The sequence below is a fragment of the Thrips palmi genome, unplaced genomic scaffold (genome assembly GCF_012932325.1).
Source record: "Thrips palmi isolate BJ-2018 unplaced genomic scaffold, TpBJ-2018v1 HiC_scaffold_4, whole genome shotgun sequence".
In the NCBI taxonomy this organism is placed as follows: domain Eukaryota; kingdom Metazoa; phylum Arthropoda; class Insecta; order Thysanoptera; family Thripidae; genus Thrips; species Thrips palmi.
The window spans coordinates 8,283,646-8,299,616 of NW_023144631.1; the positions used below are offsets into that span (position 1 = coordinate 8,283,646).

The following is a 15,971-nucleotide window of genomic DNA, read 5'->3' on the forward strand; positions in this document are numbered from 1 at the left end:
TGGCGTGGTGCTAAACGATTTGCTGTTCCAACTGCGGCAGCAGCAACAGCAGCAAACGTGTGTCCCATCCCACCCCCACCCCCACCCTACGCTAAGGCGGAAGACGGGCGATGTAGTGTAGGCTCGGCTCGGAAGGCTTTGAAGGAAGGAGGACGACTGCTAAGGCTTCTGATTTATTAAGTCGACGGCCTGACGCCCCTACACACGCACACACACACACACACTCTCTCTCTCTCTCTCTCTCTCTCTCTCTCTCTCTCTCTCTCTCTCTCTCTCTCTCTCTCTCTCTCTCTCTCGCGGCAGGGATGGTGACCGCAGCAGCTGTCCAACGCCCCCCGATGACGACGACGAGCGCGTCGCGCGTTCTTTATTTTGAGGCACGTCACAACACGCGCACCTTTCGCCTTTCGCGCGCAGGGCGCTTCGTGACGGGGTGCGTTCCGAGTCGGCCCGTGGCTTCCGTCCTTCCGTTCTCGCGTCTGGCTGGCGGCGGTTCCAAGAAGCTCAGCCTCCTCCTGGTGGCTAAGCTAAGCAGGCCGTCACGCCCGAGACAACAGGCCACGGTCGGAGTAACGGACTCGCTCTCTAGAGATTAATCTGCTTACGCGAAATGGCAGTGCATCCCCGGCGTAGTGCCCGGCTATTCATGGAGGGAACGAAAACACGGCGCGCAGTGGGCGGCGTGCGAAGCAGCCAAAACGGGGGTACCGCGCCGCGGACGCTGTGGAGCGGACGCACCCCGGCCCGACGGCCCGACGGCCGCCCCCACTTGTGGAAGCCGTTTAAGATAGCGCGGCCGGCAGCGAGTTCAGGGACAAGGCAGCTGTCGCCGCCACTTAGGAGCGGCACCTCGCCCTCTGGGGCTTCCCTTACAGGATTGAGACAACCGTCGCGGCCCATCGTGGTCCGTGGTTCAAACAGCCGCCAGTGTGCGCCCTGCGCGCCCTGCGTCTCATTCTCCCGACTGTTGATGGACTTCCATTACCAAAGGCGTTGCACCAGTCTCGCCGGAAGTCTGTTACCCCTCCGAAAATCCAACGCACACAAGCCCAGCGCCTCACGCACACACACACACAAACGCCTCTCGCTCACACACTCACAGGCGGCAGGCGTTGCGCACCCCAACCCACCGGGCTGGGATGTGCCGGCTATTTTTGTTGAACAGATGGCGAAGGCTCTAAGGGCGGGGAGGGCGGGTGGGGTGCAGGTTCGGAGGAGGGAGAGAAAGGATGGGGGAGGGGGGAGAGTGTGTGCAGTCCGCTATGACGGCTTTGGGCAGCCTCCCATCAGCAGCCCATTTTCGCCGCTCCTTGTGAATGGGTGCTTGTCGCCCGGTGTCCACGGTGTCCACGGTGTCCTCCGCGCTGAGCGATGGTGACGGCGATGGCCATTCCCACGCCACGCGGGACGCACGGCCGCACCAACGGTAAACAGACTCGTACAAAGGCAATCCTATCGCCGTCCGTCCGCCACCCCGTTCGAGCTCTCGAGGCTGCCCCACTGCGGCGTCTCCGCGGAGCCACCCAGCGGAACTTCCCCTGGCCGTTTCAGTGCACTGGCATCGCCGGCGGTTCGCAGACTTCCACAGACACCTTCCAAACAAACACCCTCAAACCCCCACCAGTCACGTGCACCATGATTTCGCTGGATGAAATTCCCCACGGCTGCGTTCTGTTGTCGGTCCCATGCCGCCTGCCTCACAGGCGTGCTGTGATCATGCACCGGTGCATCCGCCATGCTGCGAGATATCATTTTGTGGGTCTGGTAGGCCTCCAGACTGACTCCGAGAGTCGATTTCGTCGCTGTCTCTATCGCACGCGTAAGGCATCCCGTATAAGAGGGAGGGAGACAGAGCGACGAAAACGACTCTCGGAATCAGTCTGCTGGCCCCCCGATTGACGGCTGTCAACGGTGACGGCGCTGACCTCGACACTAATTACTCCATCGCTGCCAACGGCGCTGCCAGCCTGACGGCCCGGCTGGGCGGCCCGACGCTCGCTGACCTTTGGTGGAGAATGCGCGACCGGCGTCCCTCTTAAAGTTCAGCGAAAAGGAAAGGCAAAGGGACGAGGGGACAGTGGCGGTTACTCCCTCCTCAGGGGCCACTCGACGTGTCGCTGCGAGCAAATTTAAATCGACGGCACACTCGCAGAAAAACGCATTTTGGAAGGAAAACAAGGCACTGCACCGAGCTCAAAAATAAAACCGTAAAAAAATACGAACAGAGGGGTTGAAAGGACGAGACACTTTACCATAAAATTAGCGCTAATTATCTTCCTTGTGCCCCGAATTTTATGATGCGTGCCGCCTACACTAGCTAACTCAAGGCGCACTCGTGTTCAGTACCAGCCGTGCCAGCACGTATTTGTTGTCGTCACGAAGCCTGGTGGAGGACGGAATGTTGGCGGTTGCCACCGAATTTGCAAACTGTTCGCTGTTCCTGGGAATAACTTCCTCTAACGCCTCACAGGCGCCACCGTCGCGAGTGCCGGTGTCGGTCCACCTCACCAGCAGCACACAGTGGCACACGGGGAGGGACTCGGGCGGCCACCACCTGTTGCACACCGTCACGTCCGGACGCGGCGCGGCGTGCGGCAAAGCGGCAAAACAACAACAAAGACAAGTAGCTGAAAGTCTGGCGGTGGCGCGGGGTGAGGCTTTGGGCGTCGTGCGGGGTGCGAGCGAGTTACCCTTGAACTCCCGTGCACTGCTCACTGCTCCCCGGCGGCCATAAGTCACCGGGCAGTTTGAGCAGCGGGGCCCATCCCCAGCCCCAGCCTGCCCCAGCCCTGCCGACTGAATCCGAACGCGGCTGTCTGTCTCTCTCGCACTCGCAGTTCGTTACGTAGGGGTGCGAGAGAGACAGAGCGACGAAAGCGGTGCCTCGAGGCGTGCGTTCGCCGTGCTTCGTGCCCGGCTCGCGAGTCAACAGGAGGGGCGGGGCCCCGGGCGGGGCACAGCGGCACAGCCTCCTGCAGGCGGCCGTGGCGATGCCGCCCCACAGCCCACAGCTCACAGTTCACAGGCAGGAAGGCTCTGCCGCCGCTTGAAACTAGAATTACTTTGAATTTGCGGCGCGGCCGCTGCTGGCTGCCACGGCCAAGGCACCAGGCGCAGGCCGGGCACACACACCACACACCACCACGCCGTTGCCCTTGAATTTTTTCGCGACTGTTGGCGGCCCCGCCGAGACGCAGCGTGGCGCCGGGGTGCTTTGCGCCTGGTGGCTGGGCTGGGCCGGGCTGGGCCTCGAGCTGGGCCTCCACGCCCACCACCCCACCGGGTCCCCGCCGGTCCCCGCCACGCCGCGCAGTGCACGGGGATGGCGTGGGCGTGGGCCGAGCCGGGCCGTGACGTGCAAGCGTCAAACCTCACGCCAAACCGCGCGGCCCGCGCCGCCGCTCGGACAGATCGGATCGACTCGGGGCTCCTGGCATGCACGCCGAGCCACGCCGAGCCCTCTGCCTCGCCTCAATCTTGTCCTTGGCTGGGGGCGCCGCGCCGCGCCGCGTTCCGTCGTCGAGCGTCGAGCCCAGCCCAGCAGGCCCCGGCCAGCCCTGGCCATCGCGTCGTCGTCGTTGTCGATGGCGGCGTCCTCGTCGTCGCTGTGCTCACCTCCTGGATCTTGTAGCTGGTGCGGGTAACTTTCCGCCGCACCTCGGACTCGTACGTCTCCTCCACGGTCCCCATGGTTAGCTTGGCGCACTGTCACTCTGGTTCACTCAGTGTTCACTCGCGGGGGCGGCACGGCTGCGGCGCTAAAAGGCCCGCGACGGCGGCGGCTCGGAGGCGGCGCGGGGCTGGCGCGGGGGCGGTGCGGGCACAACGCGGACGACGGCGGCAACAGTAGTCTTAGCACGGCGAGGGCCTCGGCGGCCGCGGCGCGGTGGGTAGCGACGGAGGGTTGGCTTGGACTGACTGATGGTGGCTGCCAAGCGCTGCCAAGGGTTCACGCCGGCTCGGGGCCCGCGGTGGCGCGGCGGCGCGGGGCGGCGGGGCGGAGGGGCGGTGCGGGGGCAGGGCGGCCGGCCGGGACCAGAGGGCGAGAACAGAGACGCCTGCGGCGCCCCTTCGCGCCCCGCAGCCCCCGCGTGGGCCCCGCCAGCACGGCAGCCGACGGCAGCACAGGCCAGGGCGGTGGCGCCGCGCCTCGCCGCCACTCCACGCCACGCCACTCCCAGTCTGTGCCGATACCCCGCGCCGATTCGGCATTGGGTGCAGGCGAGCTTTCTCTCTGATAAAGGTGCCACCGGCGCGGGGTAGCGGCCACGCGGACTGGGCCAAGCAGATTAGACAAGATTGGCCCAAGGTTGCCAACACACTCGACAACCACCTCCAGAAAACTCGAGTCGGAACTTCTTGATTTGGATTCACAGTTTCAATGAGACCTCTCATTTCCTGCCGCTTTTCTTCGAGCAGCCGTCCGGGTTGTGTGCGGGTGAAGTCATTTTGAAAAGAGGCAGCAGAGGACGAGTCGCCTGCGTCCTGAGTTCGCCTCTCCGTCCCGTTGGTCCCTGATTGCCACTTTCGACGGCTATTCTCATCCCGGACCCTTCCCGCTGCGCCCTGCGCCCTGCGTCCACCAGGGCAGCGGGGCGGGACGCGCATCAAAAGGGCGACAGGGAAGGGGTAGGGGGAGACTGACAGCGCGCGGGGCTGATGACCGCGGATTGTCCCAGACCCAGGGCCCAGGCCCCAGGCCGCGGTTCGCGGTGTGGGCGCGCGGCGCGGCCAGGCGACGACTTCGACACGCGGTCATTACTTTGAACGCGAACGCGTCGCACTGACCTGTTTCAATACCCCTTCCCTTCCCTTGCCGGCGCGCCGGGCGGCCAGGGCGCCTTTGGCACCCCGATGCACTGGCATGCTGGCACCTCCCTCTTGCTCGCCACTCGCCACGGACTCGGACGGACACGGAAGTGAGGCGGTGGGAAGCGCTGGGAGGGGGGGGGGAGTGCAGGGGCCATGCAGCCTGCGTCCCCACCGCGGCCCTCCCGTCGAGCGGCGACGACGACGACCCCTGCAGCTGTCGCCGTCGTCACTCTGGGAAAGGGGGAGGGGCATCAAGGAAGCAGTCCGGCGGGGTTAATTGTGTGGCCCTGCACTCAAAGCGGCCCCGGCCCGGCCCCGGCCCACCTGGCTTCAAACATAAAGGACTTGTGCGACGCGGACGTCTTGACGCGAGCGTCTTGGAGAAATGGAGCCAGAGGACGGCATCCGTGACAGTGGAGGGGCGCGGGCAGGGCGCGGGCAGGGCCGGTGAGTGCTGCCAGAATCCTTTCCGGTCGCGGCTTGGCGGCTTGGAATTGCACGCGCGAGGCGGCGCGAGGCGAGGCAGTGTCCTCGCGTTCCCGTCTCCTAGTCTCCCACGTGGGGCCGCGGCGGCTCCACTGCTAAAGTCGGGCCCGACATTAAATCACTACCGCAAAGCTTGCCGCCGATAGTGCAGACTGCGTCGAAGCCTATTATTCGGAATCACAGCGCTTTCCTGCCGCCGAGACAAGTATTTTGAAACGCCGCGCCCGACGCGCCCCGTCCGCCCCGTCGCCGCGCCCCGGCAACGCCGCGGGGCCCGACGGGACGCGGCGAGGCGCGGCGGTCGCGGCGGGCAAGGCTCCAAGAAATTGCGCTTTTACGTTGTATCGAGGCAAAAAGCGAGACTGCCAGGACGGCGAGGCATAAACGCGCTGAGGTTCGCGGCGCGCGGTCCCTGCGCATATTCGACTCACTCACACTCACTCACTCACGCGGCCCCTCCTCCCCACACAGACACGCCGCACTTGCGCGCCCGCCGCTGCTGAAAGACACGAGAGTCAAGTTCAGGGAGACTCTCAGCCACGGCGGTCCTGGGGAGGGACCCATCCGGCCAACCGCCTCTCTCCTCTGTGAAGAGTCGGATCGAAAGCAGCTCGTTGCAACACACCCTAACGGCATTGTCACGAAGCATGCAAAGTCGATGCATTATCGCGATGAGCTCGCTCCTCTGAGCCACTTCCGCCCGTCATCGAGCCCAGTCGTGTGTGTGAGTGCTTTGTTTGCGTGTGTGAGTGTGTGTGCGCGCGCGCACCGTCTCCTCCACTTGAAGGGATATCAACTGATATAACGCTAAGCCGAAGGATCCGAGGTACCCTCCCACAGGTAGGCAGGACTGACCTGCTAACCCTCCGAAACTCGACCCCACTTCCACTTAGGGTCGCGGGAAACTATGTTGGGGTCACGAGGAGTCGTGACTCCTCCACTCCACCATCAAAAGGGCGACAGGCAAGGGACGCCTGCGAGGCAGCAAGCCCGGCCGACGCGGCGCCGCGTGTTGCCTAGCCCGCCGACGGGCGCTCCAGCGACGCATAGGCACGCCGCGCACACCACACTACCACCACCGACGGAGCATTTTGGCTGCATAGAGATTCGGAAAAACACGGAGCGCCGCTGCTTATCGGCGCCACGCTGCCACGCCACAGTCTCTATCTGCGCCAGCACAATGTTATCGGCATCGCCAAGGCATCGCCAAGGCACCGCCACTGCAGGCGACCGAGTATCAAAACGATCAAAATTAATGCGAACGCGCGCAGCGCGCAGCGCTTGGAGTGGCCCAGGGCTGAGGGCCTCGTCGCCGTCACAACGACGATATCCCCGGAGGCCTTCTACTGGGGACGCTGAGACGCCGTGCGGGCCTATCTCTAGTGCCGCTGGCCTGCCGGGCCGGGCCTGCCGGGCGCCACACGTGCGACTCGAACCGTCCCGAGAACGCCGGGCAGACGTCCCGCAGGCCCAGGCGCTGGCCCGCTGGCCCGCCGGCCCTCAGTCCGCGCCAGCCCGCGCCCAAGCGAGCGACGCCGACGCCGACACCCACACCATGGCCAAGCCAAACCCCGCCGAGCCGGCTGCCGAGGAGGGCGGTGCGGCCGTGCCGCCGCAGCCGGAGCAACCGGAGGTCGTGACGCCGCCCCACGAGGACCCCCCGCCGCCATACTCCGTGGTGGCGCGCCTGCCTCCCACGCCGACGCCGCGGACGTCGGTGTTGGCGCGCGGGGTGCGCGCTCTGTCCACCGTGACCTCGGAGGCGGCGTCCACGCTGACGTCCCTGCCCGAGGCCGCCTGGACGCGCTCGCACCTGTACCTGCCGCTGGTGGTGCCGCCTAGCCTGCCCGCCTCGCCCGGGGGAAGTCCCTGCTGCTCCAACTGCGTGGCCGCGGCGAGGCTCGCCTGCACCCCCACGACCCCGCAAGGCCCGCACGGCCCGCACGCCGCGTTCTGTGAGGCGTGCACGTCCGCGTCGACCACCCCCACCAACGAGACGTGCAGCACGTCCTGCCTCACCTCCACCACGACGTCGTCCTGCGCCAACTGCCTCTCCGCCGCCACGACGCGCGCCATCCCCGCTTGGGGCGGTGTTGTCCAGGGGGCGGACGCCCACACCTGTCCTCCTGTCCACGCCCACCACGCCCACCACGCCCACCTCGCCCACCTCGCCCACACGCCGCCCGCAGACTGGCCCTCGCCATCGCCGGCAGCCGCGTCCTTCCTTCCGGGGCCAGCTGGGCCAGCCGCGATCGTCCTCACACCTGTTGCCGGCCCAGTGGGCCCAGTGGGGCTGACCCAGCTCACGTGCACAGCGGCGGGTTCACTTGCGCCCGGCACGGCACCGGCAGCAGGGGCCGCCCTCACACCCGAGCCTGAGGTGCACAATCATGCAGAAGCCGCCCCGGCCGAGACGGAGACGGCCAAACCGTCCGTCGTCGCCAGACAAGTGTCGACGGGCCAGGCGGTGACGGTGGCAAGCGGAGCCTTGAGCGGAGCAGGCAGAGCGCGCGGCGTACCCGCATCCAAGTTGTGTGAGTGGCGCGCTGGCATTGTTTCCATGGGCCGTCCTCGCGGATCGGCTGACCCCGTTCACTGCTAAAGCCTTCCCCGCTTCTGCCCACAGATGGCAGCCTGGACAGTGAAAGCGCCTTCCCGCCATTATCGTCCTTTAGACTGTTGACCCCGTGGCAGAAAAAATGTGAGTATTTCAGTTTTGAAAACTACTCTGGAAGAATATCAGGCCTTAAAAGAGCCCAAAAGACTTGCTATTCGCACACAGTGTGGCTTGAAGAGTTCCACATCGTGCGGCCTTCTGATAGCGTATCTCTCTCCATCTCAAGTACTATCCGAATGTCTTTTGGTGCCTGTCACTCTGTCACGACGCAGCATTTCCTATTAGCTTTACATTAGTAAGCACAATTTTTTCCATTAAAATGTCAAGTTTGATTCGAGTGCCAATCAGAGGCCTCACACAGTCAACAAGATGACAGTGAAAATTTGGCGAATGGACGTGCTTTGAAGTTTGTTATTTCTGTGTTTGCAGTACTTATTTTCGCGATAGTCTGGACAGCGTTGATTGTATTTGCCGGTATTCTGGGCTGCTACCTCATCTCATTTGGTCCTGCCAGTAAGGAAAAGCTACATTTTATTATGATAAAATCACTCACATTAATAAAAAGTACTATATTAATAGATTTTCTTTGTGTGTAATCTGTTTCAGATTTTGATTCCAATGACGATCAATCCACTATTAACTGGTTCCAGAGTGTCAGACGCGCAGACAGAAGCACCGCGCCTAATCAGGGCACCTTATATAGGGCATCCAAATATGAAGTTTAGTATAATTTATAGCTTTAAGACAGATTTAAATAAAACCAGTGTTTTTTTAATTTTTTATTTATGTTTTGATTTGCGCCTTCGTCTCTTCAGAGCCTCATAGATTACACAGAGACCCCGCCACGCATTGCAAACCCTCGACCAGTAGCAAGCGCTGCATATGGGACTTCCCTTAAGCCTCTGTAAAATCCCTACCCAATGAGAGAATCCAAAGAGGAAAGCGTACAAAACAAGCAACGTGGGGGCCCCTCCAGGAGTAGGGTACAGTAATCTCTCTTCAAAAATGGGCAGGCTTGCTGGCAGAGCGAGGAACAAAGAGCGGCAAGTTTAAACTTCCCGCGTTATTCACCTGTTGCGCAAGTCCGCAGTGCCACCAACATTAAACGAAGTGCAGCGTTCAGCACGCCCCCTTTCCAACCCTTGGAAGGTTCAATCCGTTGAGTTCTTTGACGTTTGTCCTCTGGCCTCTGATCACAACGGAATTGCGACTGTTAATACTACTGGTGAATTTCATCGGCTGTTGACGTTGTGTTTGGCTGGTGTTTGATCGGCAGCATCGTCCATAGATTGCGTCATTGGTTAGCGTACCGCACACATGTGACGTGACATGACCATGGATTGAATCATCCCTCTTTTCCTCGTGAAATTCGACGCTGGAGAAACCCTTGGTACAGCCAGCCTCCTTGTCGTAGGTCAAGAATCAGGAGCAGACACGCTGGCCACGCTCAGGCCACCGGAGCAGGGAGCGAGCACCGATGGCACGAGCACGAGTCAGAGTCAGGTGAAGCCAATGACCCCTACCCCTTCCTCTAGCTCCTAGCCTCAGCTTCTTGCCCCTCCCCCTCTCGCCCTCTCGGGCAATTCCCCAGTCTCACCTGCCCCCCTTCCCCCCTTTTCCCAGATGATCTCAACAACGGACAGTGGCGGGGGCGGGGTGGGGGCGGGGTGGGGGAGGGGGCAGCAGCCGTGCCGTGCCGTGCCGTGCCATGCCGTAGTAGTGTAGTAGTGGTAGGGAACGGAACGTCAAGAGCTTCTGCTTCCATTGTTTTATTTGCAATTTTTATTTATATTGTTGTTTACTTTAATTTATTTTTATTTATTGCCTTATGAACATTATCTGCTTTATTCGCTGAACCTACCGTGCCTGTGTAAAAGGTAAGGAAAGAAAGATTTGTCATTTTGGAGTTTGGAGAAACTTAGGTTAGCCCGTCCCCCATGACAAGTTTCAACAACTACAGTCACTTTGTTTCTTGCTCACAACATTCGGTCCAGTCAGCCTGTTTAAAACCCCTTTCTTTGTGTCAAAATTTTTATGATTACATGTTGTTAATGTTTTGATTAAGTCATCTACTTCTGAGAATGTGTTCTTAACATTTGCTTTGTTATATCTTCCAGGAAATATGAACGAATTCAAAAAATTGGTGTTATTAGATCTTGAGGACAATATCAAGAGAGATGTTACTGATGTGGATGTGGATGATATATTGATGCGTTTGATATCAAAGAATGTTATTAATTCTGAAGAACAGAGAGCAGTTTTAGGAGGCAAGAATAAAATTTCAGAATTGATAAAAATTCTTCTTTCGAAAACTGAGGGAAATTGGTATGAAGAATTCGCATCAGCTTTAGAGAATGATTACAGTTGGATCTCAAAAAATTTAAGATCCAGGTTTGACAATGAAGTTACTGAAAAACTTGACTTTTATCTGCATGGAAGAGGAAATGTACCTCCACTACCGCAACATAACATAAGAAGAACGAAATACATCCAACCACTCCGTGACAAAATAAGAAATCTAAAGAGAAATTCCTATCTAGTTGTCCATGGTTTGTCTGGTTTAGGTAAAACCTATCTTGTGGTAGATGCATTAAATGATGTTGGTCTTCTTGAAAACTCTCTAAATGGATGTGTCTATTGGATGTCTGTGGGTGATTTGCGAAATGAAGAGTTGGACAAAATACAGTGTCTTCAGCTGCAAAAAAAATTATGCACTATGTCTAACCTTGTCATAAACCCTCAGAGAGACCTCAGTCCAGATGAACTTCTGCTAGAACTAAAAAGACACTTCAGTTTGAAGCCAAATAATTCTTCTCTTTTAATCCTTGACAAAGTCAGATGTTCTAAGGTGATTGAGATTTTAAGTGTTGGTTGCAAGATTCTTATCACAAGCCAAGACCGTGATGTGGTAAAGGATCCCTATCACAGGGACTTCTATGAAATTTCTGAGGGATTTTCGGAACAAGAGTCAGTTCAACTTCTGAGCGACTTTGTTCTAGATGGTACCAAAGAACTTGCCCCTCCCATCAGAGAATGTGCTACAAAGATCCACAGGATGTGGAAAGGCCACCCAATGATTATCCGATTGATTGGTGGTGAGCTCTCGGAAACAAAAGAAGAGTCTCAGAGAGATGTTGCTCGATGGCAAGTATATGAAAAAACAGCCCAACATGGAACCAACGGAAACGGTGCCCGGCGAAGAAGCGCACATGAAGAGCAAGTGAAAGATATAATTGAACTAACTACCAAAAAGCTGAAGTCTGATTTTAAAGATCGTCTCTTCATGCTTGCTGTTCTTGTGGAAGATGCTAATATTACAAAGGAAGTATTGAAAATACTTTGGGATGTGGAAAGCCATGAAGTTGAGAAAACAATGAATACACTTTATAGAAGAAGCTTAGTTCTCAGGAAATATGTTGACAAACTGAAGCAGCCAGTATATGGTATTCATGATATTATTATGGAATATTTAAAGAAGAGTGTTTCCAAATCTGATCTTATAAACATGCATAAAGATCTGATGAAAAAAATTTATAAATTCTGCCATGGTGATTTTTCAACCTTACCAGAAGACAGTTACATATTTTCTTACCTTTGTCATCACGTAGAGAATGCTAACATGTGGAATACTTACCGGGATCAATTTTTCCCTCTACGCTACTTAGAACGAAAATTGAAAGCTACTGGCTCAGGTGACCTCTTGCTGGACCTCCATAAGTATCAATCTGGCTTAGAAAATAACAATGAATACTATCGCTCCAAAATGGAAAACATCAAGAGCTTAGTTAATGACAGTGGATGGGACATTCATCAGGGTGATGTGGACATTGTTCAGTGTGCCTTGTTACAGCCCTCTAAGAGTTACATATATGTCGAAGGAACTGTTATTGCAAACAGTAATGAATCATCATCAATGGTGTACTTTTATCCCACTCCCACTGGCTCAGGAAAGAAACCAAGGGATCTGAAGGGAAATTTCGACAATGTTCAAGCTGTGAGCCTTGTTGCTAGTAATTCTGCGAGCCTTGCTGATGGCCGATTGCTCATTTATCCTGATCCTGAAGGCCTTATAGCTGAAATTGATATGCATTATAAAGGTAAAAGGCGTTCTTTTAGAGAAATTAGTCATGTAGTCATGCTGAAAATGTCACCTTTACGTGACAAATTCTTGTCGGCTTTGGATAATGGGTACATAAATATTTGGAGCATGACCACTGAAAGTACCTCTGCTGCTGATACTCCACCTCCTAGTTTAAAACAAAAAAGCCACCAGCCATTCTTTGAGGATACTCGAAGTACTCCATGTTTATCCTTCAGGCACAAACATCGAGTTATTTGTGCTTCTTTCTCAAGCGATGGCAGACTCGTAGTATCGGCGTCAGCAGATAATGTTGTTTGTGTGAGTGAGCAAGCTAATTAACTGTTCAATTATAATTTCCTAGGATGAATGTAACTAAAATTTATCTTTTGTTGTGATTCTAGGTGTGGAGCATAGAGAAAAATAGTCTTCTTCATGAACTAAAATTGCATCCTAGTCCCTCAGCAACAGCCTGTTCATTTGTTTGCAATGATACCATGATAGTGTATGGCTGTACAGATTTCCACTTATATTTCTTTGAGTTGGCACATTCCCACAAGTTTGAAACAAAAATTGATGGCAATTATGGCAGACTTGTGAACCTTTTGAATACACAAGGTTTGTATTGACTGTACCACAACCCCTTTTTTTCTTCTGTACTCATTTCATGACAATAAAAACTTGCAGGTGAAGGGAGGAAACTAATTATAGTCCAGGAGAAATCGGTTGTTCTCATGTCATGGGAACTTGAACGTTTGAGCTACCGTGTTGAGGGGTGAGTCAAAATTAAATTATTGTTTATGTATTTTCAAAATAATATTTTGTTCCCTCTTTTGCTTCTTACGTGTTGTCTTTCTTAAAAAAAAAATAACAGGCACCGTGAGATGGAATTGAAAAACATGAGGCGTGAGACTATTTATAGCACTGTCAGCCCAGTAAAGATTAATTGTGCAGCATACCATCAAAATAATCTGGTACTGGGAACCTGCAACAATGGTTTGATTTTGTTTGATGTGCTCAGTCATCAATTCTCCTACCAGATCTTGGCATCAGAGTGAGTAGTTTCATCTACATTCTTCCTTTGTTCTACAAAGTATCTGTTGGTATAAGTTCTAAAAAATACTGCCACGTTCTTTTGCAGGGAAATTAAAGCTGTTGATATTGTGAACAGTCAAGTTGTTCTTGCTCAGAACAAGACTGTCATCATGCTTTGGCCAGAACCAAATAAAAAGTTGGTTGTGAAACAGGTTGAAAGTGCCAGTTTAGGTTGGAATACTCATCATCAGAAACCATTATCTGTTCATGCAGTTGCCACATCTGATGGAAATATACAGGTTACTGTTCAAAATGTGAGATTGGTTTAAGGAAAAAGTGCATGTCTTTCACATTACATTAACATTATCTCCTTGTTATTATATTTTCTAGGTTTTTCATGATGGAAAAGTGATTGTAGACAAACTGTATCCAAATACATGCTTTGTTCGTGTATGTGAACAAAGTGATCATGTCTTGATAGGAACCTCCACTGGAGTGGTTGCTCTTTTGGACACAGTATCAAGTTCAATTGACACACTTTTTCTGCTACCTTCAAAAATTACATATCTTAGTGTAACTATGTATGAAAACAATCATGGAAGAGATTATGTATATTTGGCTACAGCCAAAGAGACTGATAACAGCGAGGTTTTGGTTTTGAAGGTGAGTTAATGCTTTCTTAATTAAATTAGTTGAGTCCAAGGTTAAATTTTTAGGGTGCCTAAAACTGTGTTTTTTGTTTATTTTTGTTTTCTTAGGTAAGGGCCGTAAAAAAAGAATGTAAAATTTCATCACCTGTTGTAAAAGTATTTGTTCACTCTCAAGAGAATTGTATGATTGTTACCCTCCGTGACTCCTCAATACTGGTTAGTATTTTAATGCAAACATCATTCCATAACGTTTCTTTACCTATGGATTGGTTTGTTTTCTCATGGGCTACCTATTTCTGACACTGCAGGCCTGGGACTTACTTAGCGGGTGTCCTCCTACTTCTGTTGTGCAAGGCAGAGTGTCAGCAATGATAAGCGATGCAAGTTTTTCTGAAGAAAAGAGTATAATTGTCCTTAGCGATTTAGAAAATTGCTTTCATCAAGTTCATCTGAAATGGCCTGAGAAAAAACAGGCAGCACCTTATGATTCAAACCACTACAGTAGGCTCATTATTCCTAAAACCAACGGTACTGATGTGGTAGATGGAATGGGGAGCAGCCCACCTTTGATGGACATTGTCTGTGGTGTGTCTGACACCATCCCACGGTCAACTCTGTCATGGTGCTGCTCTATGTCTCCCAAAGGGGAACTGGTAGCTATAGGACATGGTGAATGCAGTGTCTTGGTAAGGCCTTTTCTTTTTCTTTTCATGTATCAAAACTGTCTATTGTTTTTGATCGGCACTTCTTACTTAACTTGTCTTCATCTCTTTTAGGTCTGGAATCTGAAAACTAAAAGCACTGTGTTTGACTTTGAGGTTCTCCCAGATCGGCGAAGGAAAGTGGGCCAGCTTCAGTTTTCACATAATAATGTAAAAATGGGAAAAACTCAATTCGAGTTGGTTCTCTGTGTTGTAACTGACTGTCTCTCTTTCTATGACTTATCATCCGCTCTCAATGACAACTCAAGAATTGGTAAAAGGGATTCTCCAGAACGCATTGGTTGTGTGACTGCCTCAGGAAATGACATTGTTGAGTTCTCAGCCAACAGCTGTTTCTCAAAGTTCTGTGCTTTTGATATTTCTTACTCGTTCTTTTCGTGGTATGTGTATGGGGGAAAATTTAAAGACATTGTTTTGTGACTAACTTGAATTTGTCTAGGCTTTGTTACATTTTGTTAAAACGCTGGACAAATTTTCTTAAAGTTATTATTAAACCAGCCTCAATCAAAGCTTTTTTAAAAAAATGTTCCTTTGGCCATCAATTTATTTTTCTAGGCATTTTAGATTTAATGGATTGTAAGGAGGTTGTTGACTAGCTCAGCCACAGAGTTGTGATTGTTTAATTAATATAATCATGTTAGGTATCTTAAAATGAATTTATGTATTTTATGACAATTCATATCCACCTTGTGATAATTATGTAGAAACCTATCCCTGACAAACATGAGACTGTCTTCATTTCCATGTGATTTTCAGGAATACCCACAATTACCTTATGCAAGAACTATTTTTGGTTTCTTATGCAATGCCATGTGTGCAGTGTCTATTTATTCTTGTTTCTACTTTTTTAATGTTAAGAGAACATTGTACAGTGTTGAGGGGAGGAAGGAGATGCTCAAACTAGTAACAGTTGTCTTTTGTGTTCCTTTGCACCCTTGCTATTTTTAAATTTTTGTCAAAAGGTAATTGTGGTTTCTAACAGATACTCCCATGGTTAAGTTATAAGATGTTTATTCACCACATCTGTTTTGTTTGAATAAAGGTTGTTAACACCTTGTTGAGAGAACAGATGAGAAATCATATATGACATATGCCAAAGCATACGGGTTTCTTTTGACTGTGTTCAATGAATATTTGTTTGTGTCGCAGTCAATTTCAAATTTATGCTCACTGTCTGTTCTACTTTTTACTTCATTTGTCAGAAACGATGCTGAGTTTTATGTCTTATCATGTGTCTTTTTTGAACTGTTAAAGAACAATTTTTATTTTTGCTGTTACATTATGACTTCCAGTATTTTAAAAATACAGCAATGCTTCATAATTGTACTTAATGAGTGCCAAAAAAGGCATTTATGGTACAAATCAATTTGTTCTGAATGTACGTGCCTTCAATTTCCCTCTGAGTATGCTCAAACGTATAAAGATATATATTTTTAATTTAACATGCATAGTATTTTACCTCAAACCAAAATGTATTTTTCACAACTTTGTAAATATGTATCAAATACATAAAAATATATCTGGAAGAAACTAACTTGAGCTTTTTTTCTGCCGCCCTACATTTGACAAAG

At 52.3% G+C, this 15,971-nt stretch overlaps 3 protein-coding genes across 11 annotated transcripts in view; 2 read left to right on the forward strand and 1 right to left on the reverse strand.

Annotated features, from left to right (window-relative positions):
- Positions 1 to 3,761, reverse strand: part of LOC117649208 (tropomodulin) — a 39,306-nt gene extending 35,545 nt beyond the window's left edge. For 2 of the 8 annotated variants that reach the window (XM_034391735.1, XM_034391731.1), the window contains exon 1: positions 3,616 to 3,755. In XM_034391735.1, the coding sequence (XP_034247626.1) occupies positions 3,616 to 3,690 (75 nt within the window). In that variant the 5' untranslated portion in view covers positions 3,691 to 3,755. Of the gene's footprint in view, positions 1 to 2,252; positions 2,276 to 3,615 lie in introns of those variants that run through there. The other 6 variants (XR_004587967.1, XR_004587968.1, XM_034391733.1 and 3 more) reach the window with 6 other exon arrangements.
- Positions 3,762 to 6,817: 3,056 nt separating this feature from the next.
- LOC117649240 (uncharacterized protein KIAA0754-like) lies at positions 6,818 to 8,697 on the forward strand. The gene is made up of 4 exons (XM_034391809.1): positions 6,818 to 7,832; positions 7,925 to 7,999; positions 8,345 to 8,428; positions 8,522 to 8,697. The coding sequence occupies exons 1-4, from the start codon at positions 6,854 to 6,856 to the stop codon at positions 8,638 to 8,640; spliced, it is 1,257 nt and encodes a 418-aa protein (XP_034247700.1). The 5' UTR covers positions 6,818 to 6,853; the 3' UTR covers positions 8,641 to 8,697.
- A 912-nt stretch (positions 8,698 to 9,609) lies between these two features.
- On the forward strand, positions 9,610 to 15,934 carry LOC117649237. 2 transcript variants are annotated; one of them, XM_034391806.1, is made up of 10 exons: positions 9,610 to 9,792; positions 10,033 to 12,314; positions 12,398 to 12,611; positions 12,681 to 12,768; positions 12,868 to 13,047; positions 13,135 to 13,342; positions 13,419 to 13,691; positions 13,787 to 13,894; positions 13,987 to 14,364; positions 14,455 to 15,934. In XM_034391806.1, exons 2-10 carry the CDS (start codon positions 10,038 to 10,040, stop codon positions 14,818 to 14,820), a joined length of 4,092 nt encoding a protein of 1,363 aa, XP_034247697.1. In that variant the 5' UTR covers positions 9,610 to 9,792; positions 10,033 to 10,037; the 3' UTR covers positions 14,821 to 15,934. The 2 variants fall into 2 exon arrangements, with proteins under 2 accessions (XP_034247697.1, XP_034247698.1); XM_034391807.1 differs by having other exon boundaries at positions 9,611 to 9,792; positions 13,135 to 13,327.
- The last annotated feature ends 37 nt before the right edge of the window (positions 15,935 to 15,971 follow it).

Coding starts and splice junctions, on each gene's coding strand:
- LOC117649240 (XM_034391809.1), top strand. CDS start 6,854: ATGGCCAAGCCAAACCCCGCCGAGCCGGCTGCCGAGGAGGGCGGTGCG. Junction 7,833..7,924: donor CGTACCCGCATCCAAGTTGT/GTGAGTGGCGCG, acceptor TTCTGCCCACAG/ATGGCAGCCTGGACAGTGAA. Junction 8,429..8,521: donor CATCTCATTTGGTCCTGCCA/GTAAGGAAAAGC, acceptor AATCTGTTTCAG/ATTTTGATTCCAATGACGAT.
- LOC117649237 (XM_034391806.1), top strand. CDS start 10,038: ATGAACGAATTCAAAAAATTGGTGTTATTAGATCTTGAGGACAATATC. Junction 12,612..12,680: donor GAACCTTTTGAATACACAAG/GTTTGTATTGAC, acceptor AAAAACTTGCAG/GTGAAGGGAGGAAACTAATT. Junction 14,365..14,454: donor ATGGTGAATGCAGTGTCTTG/GTAAGGCCTTTT, acceptor CATCTCTTTTAG/GTCTGGAATCTGAAAACTAA.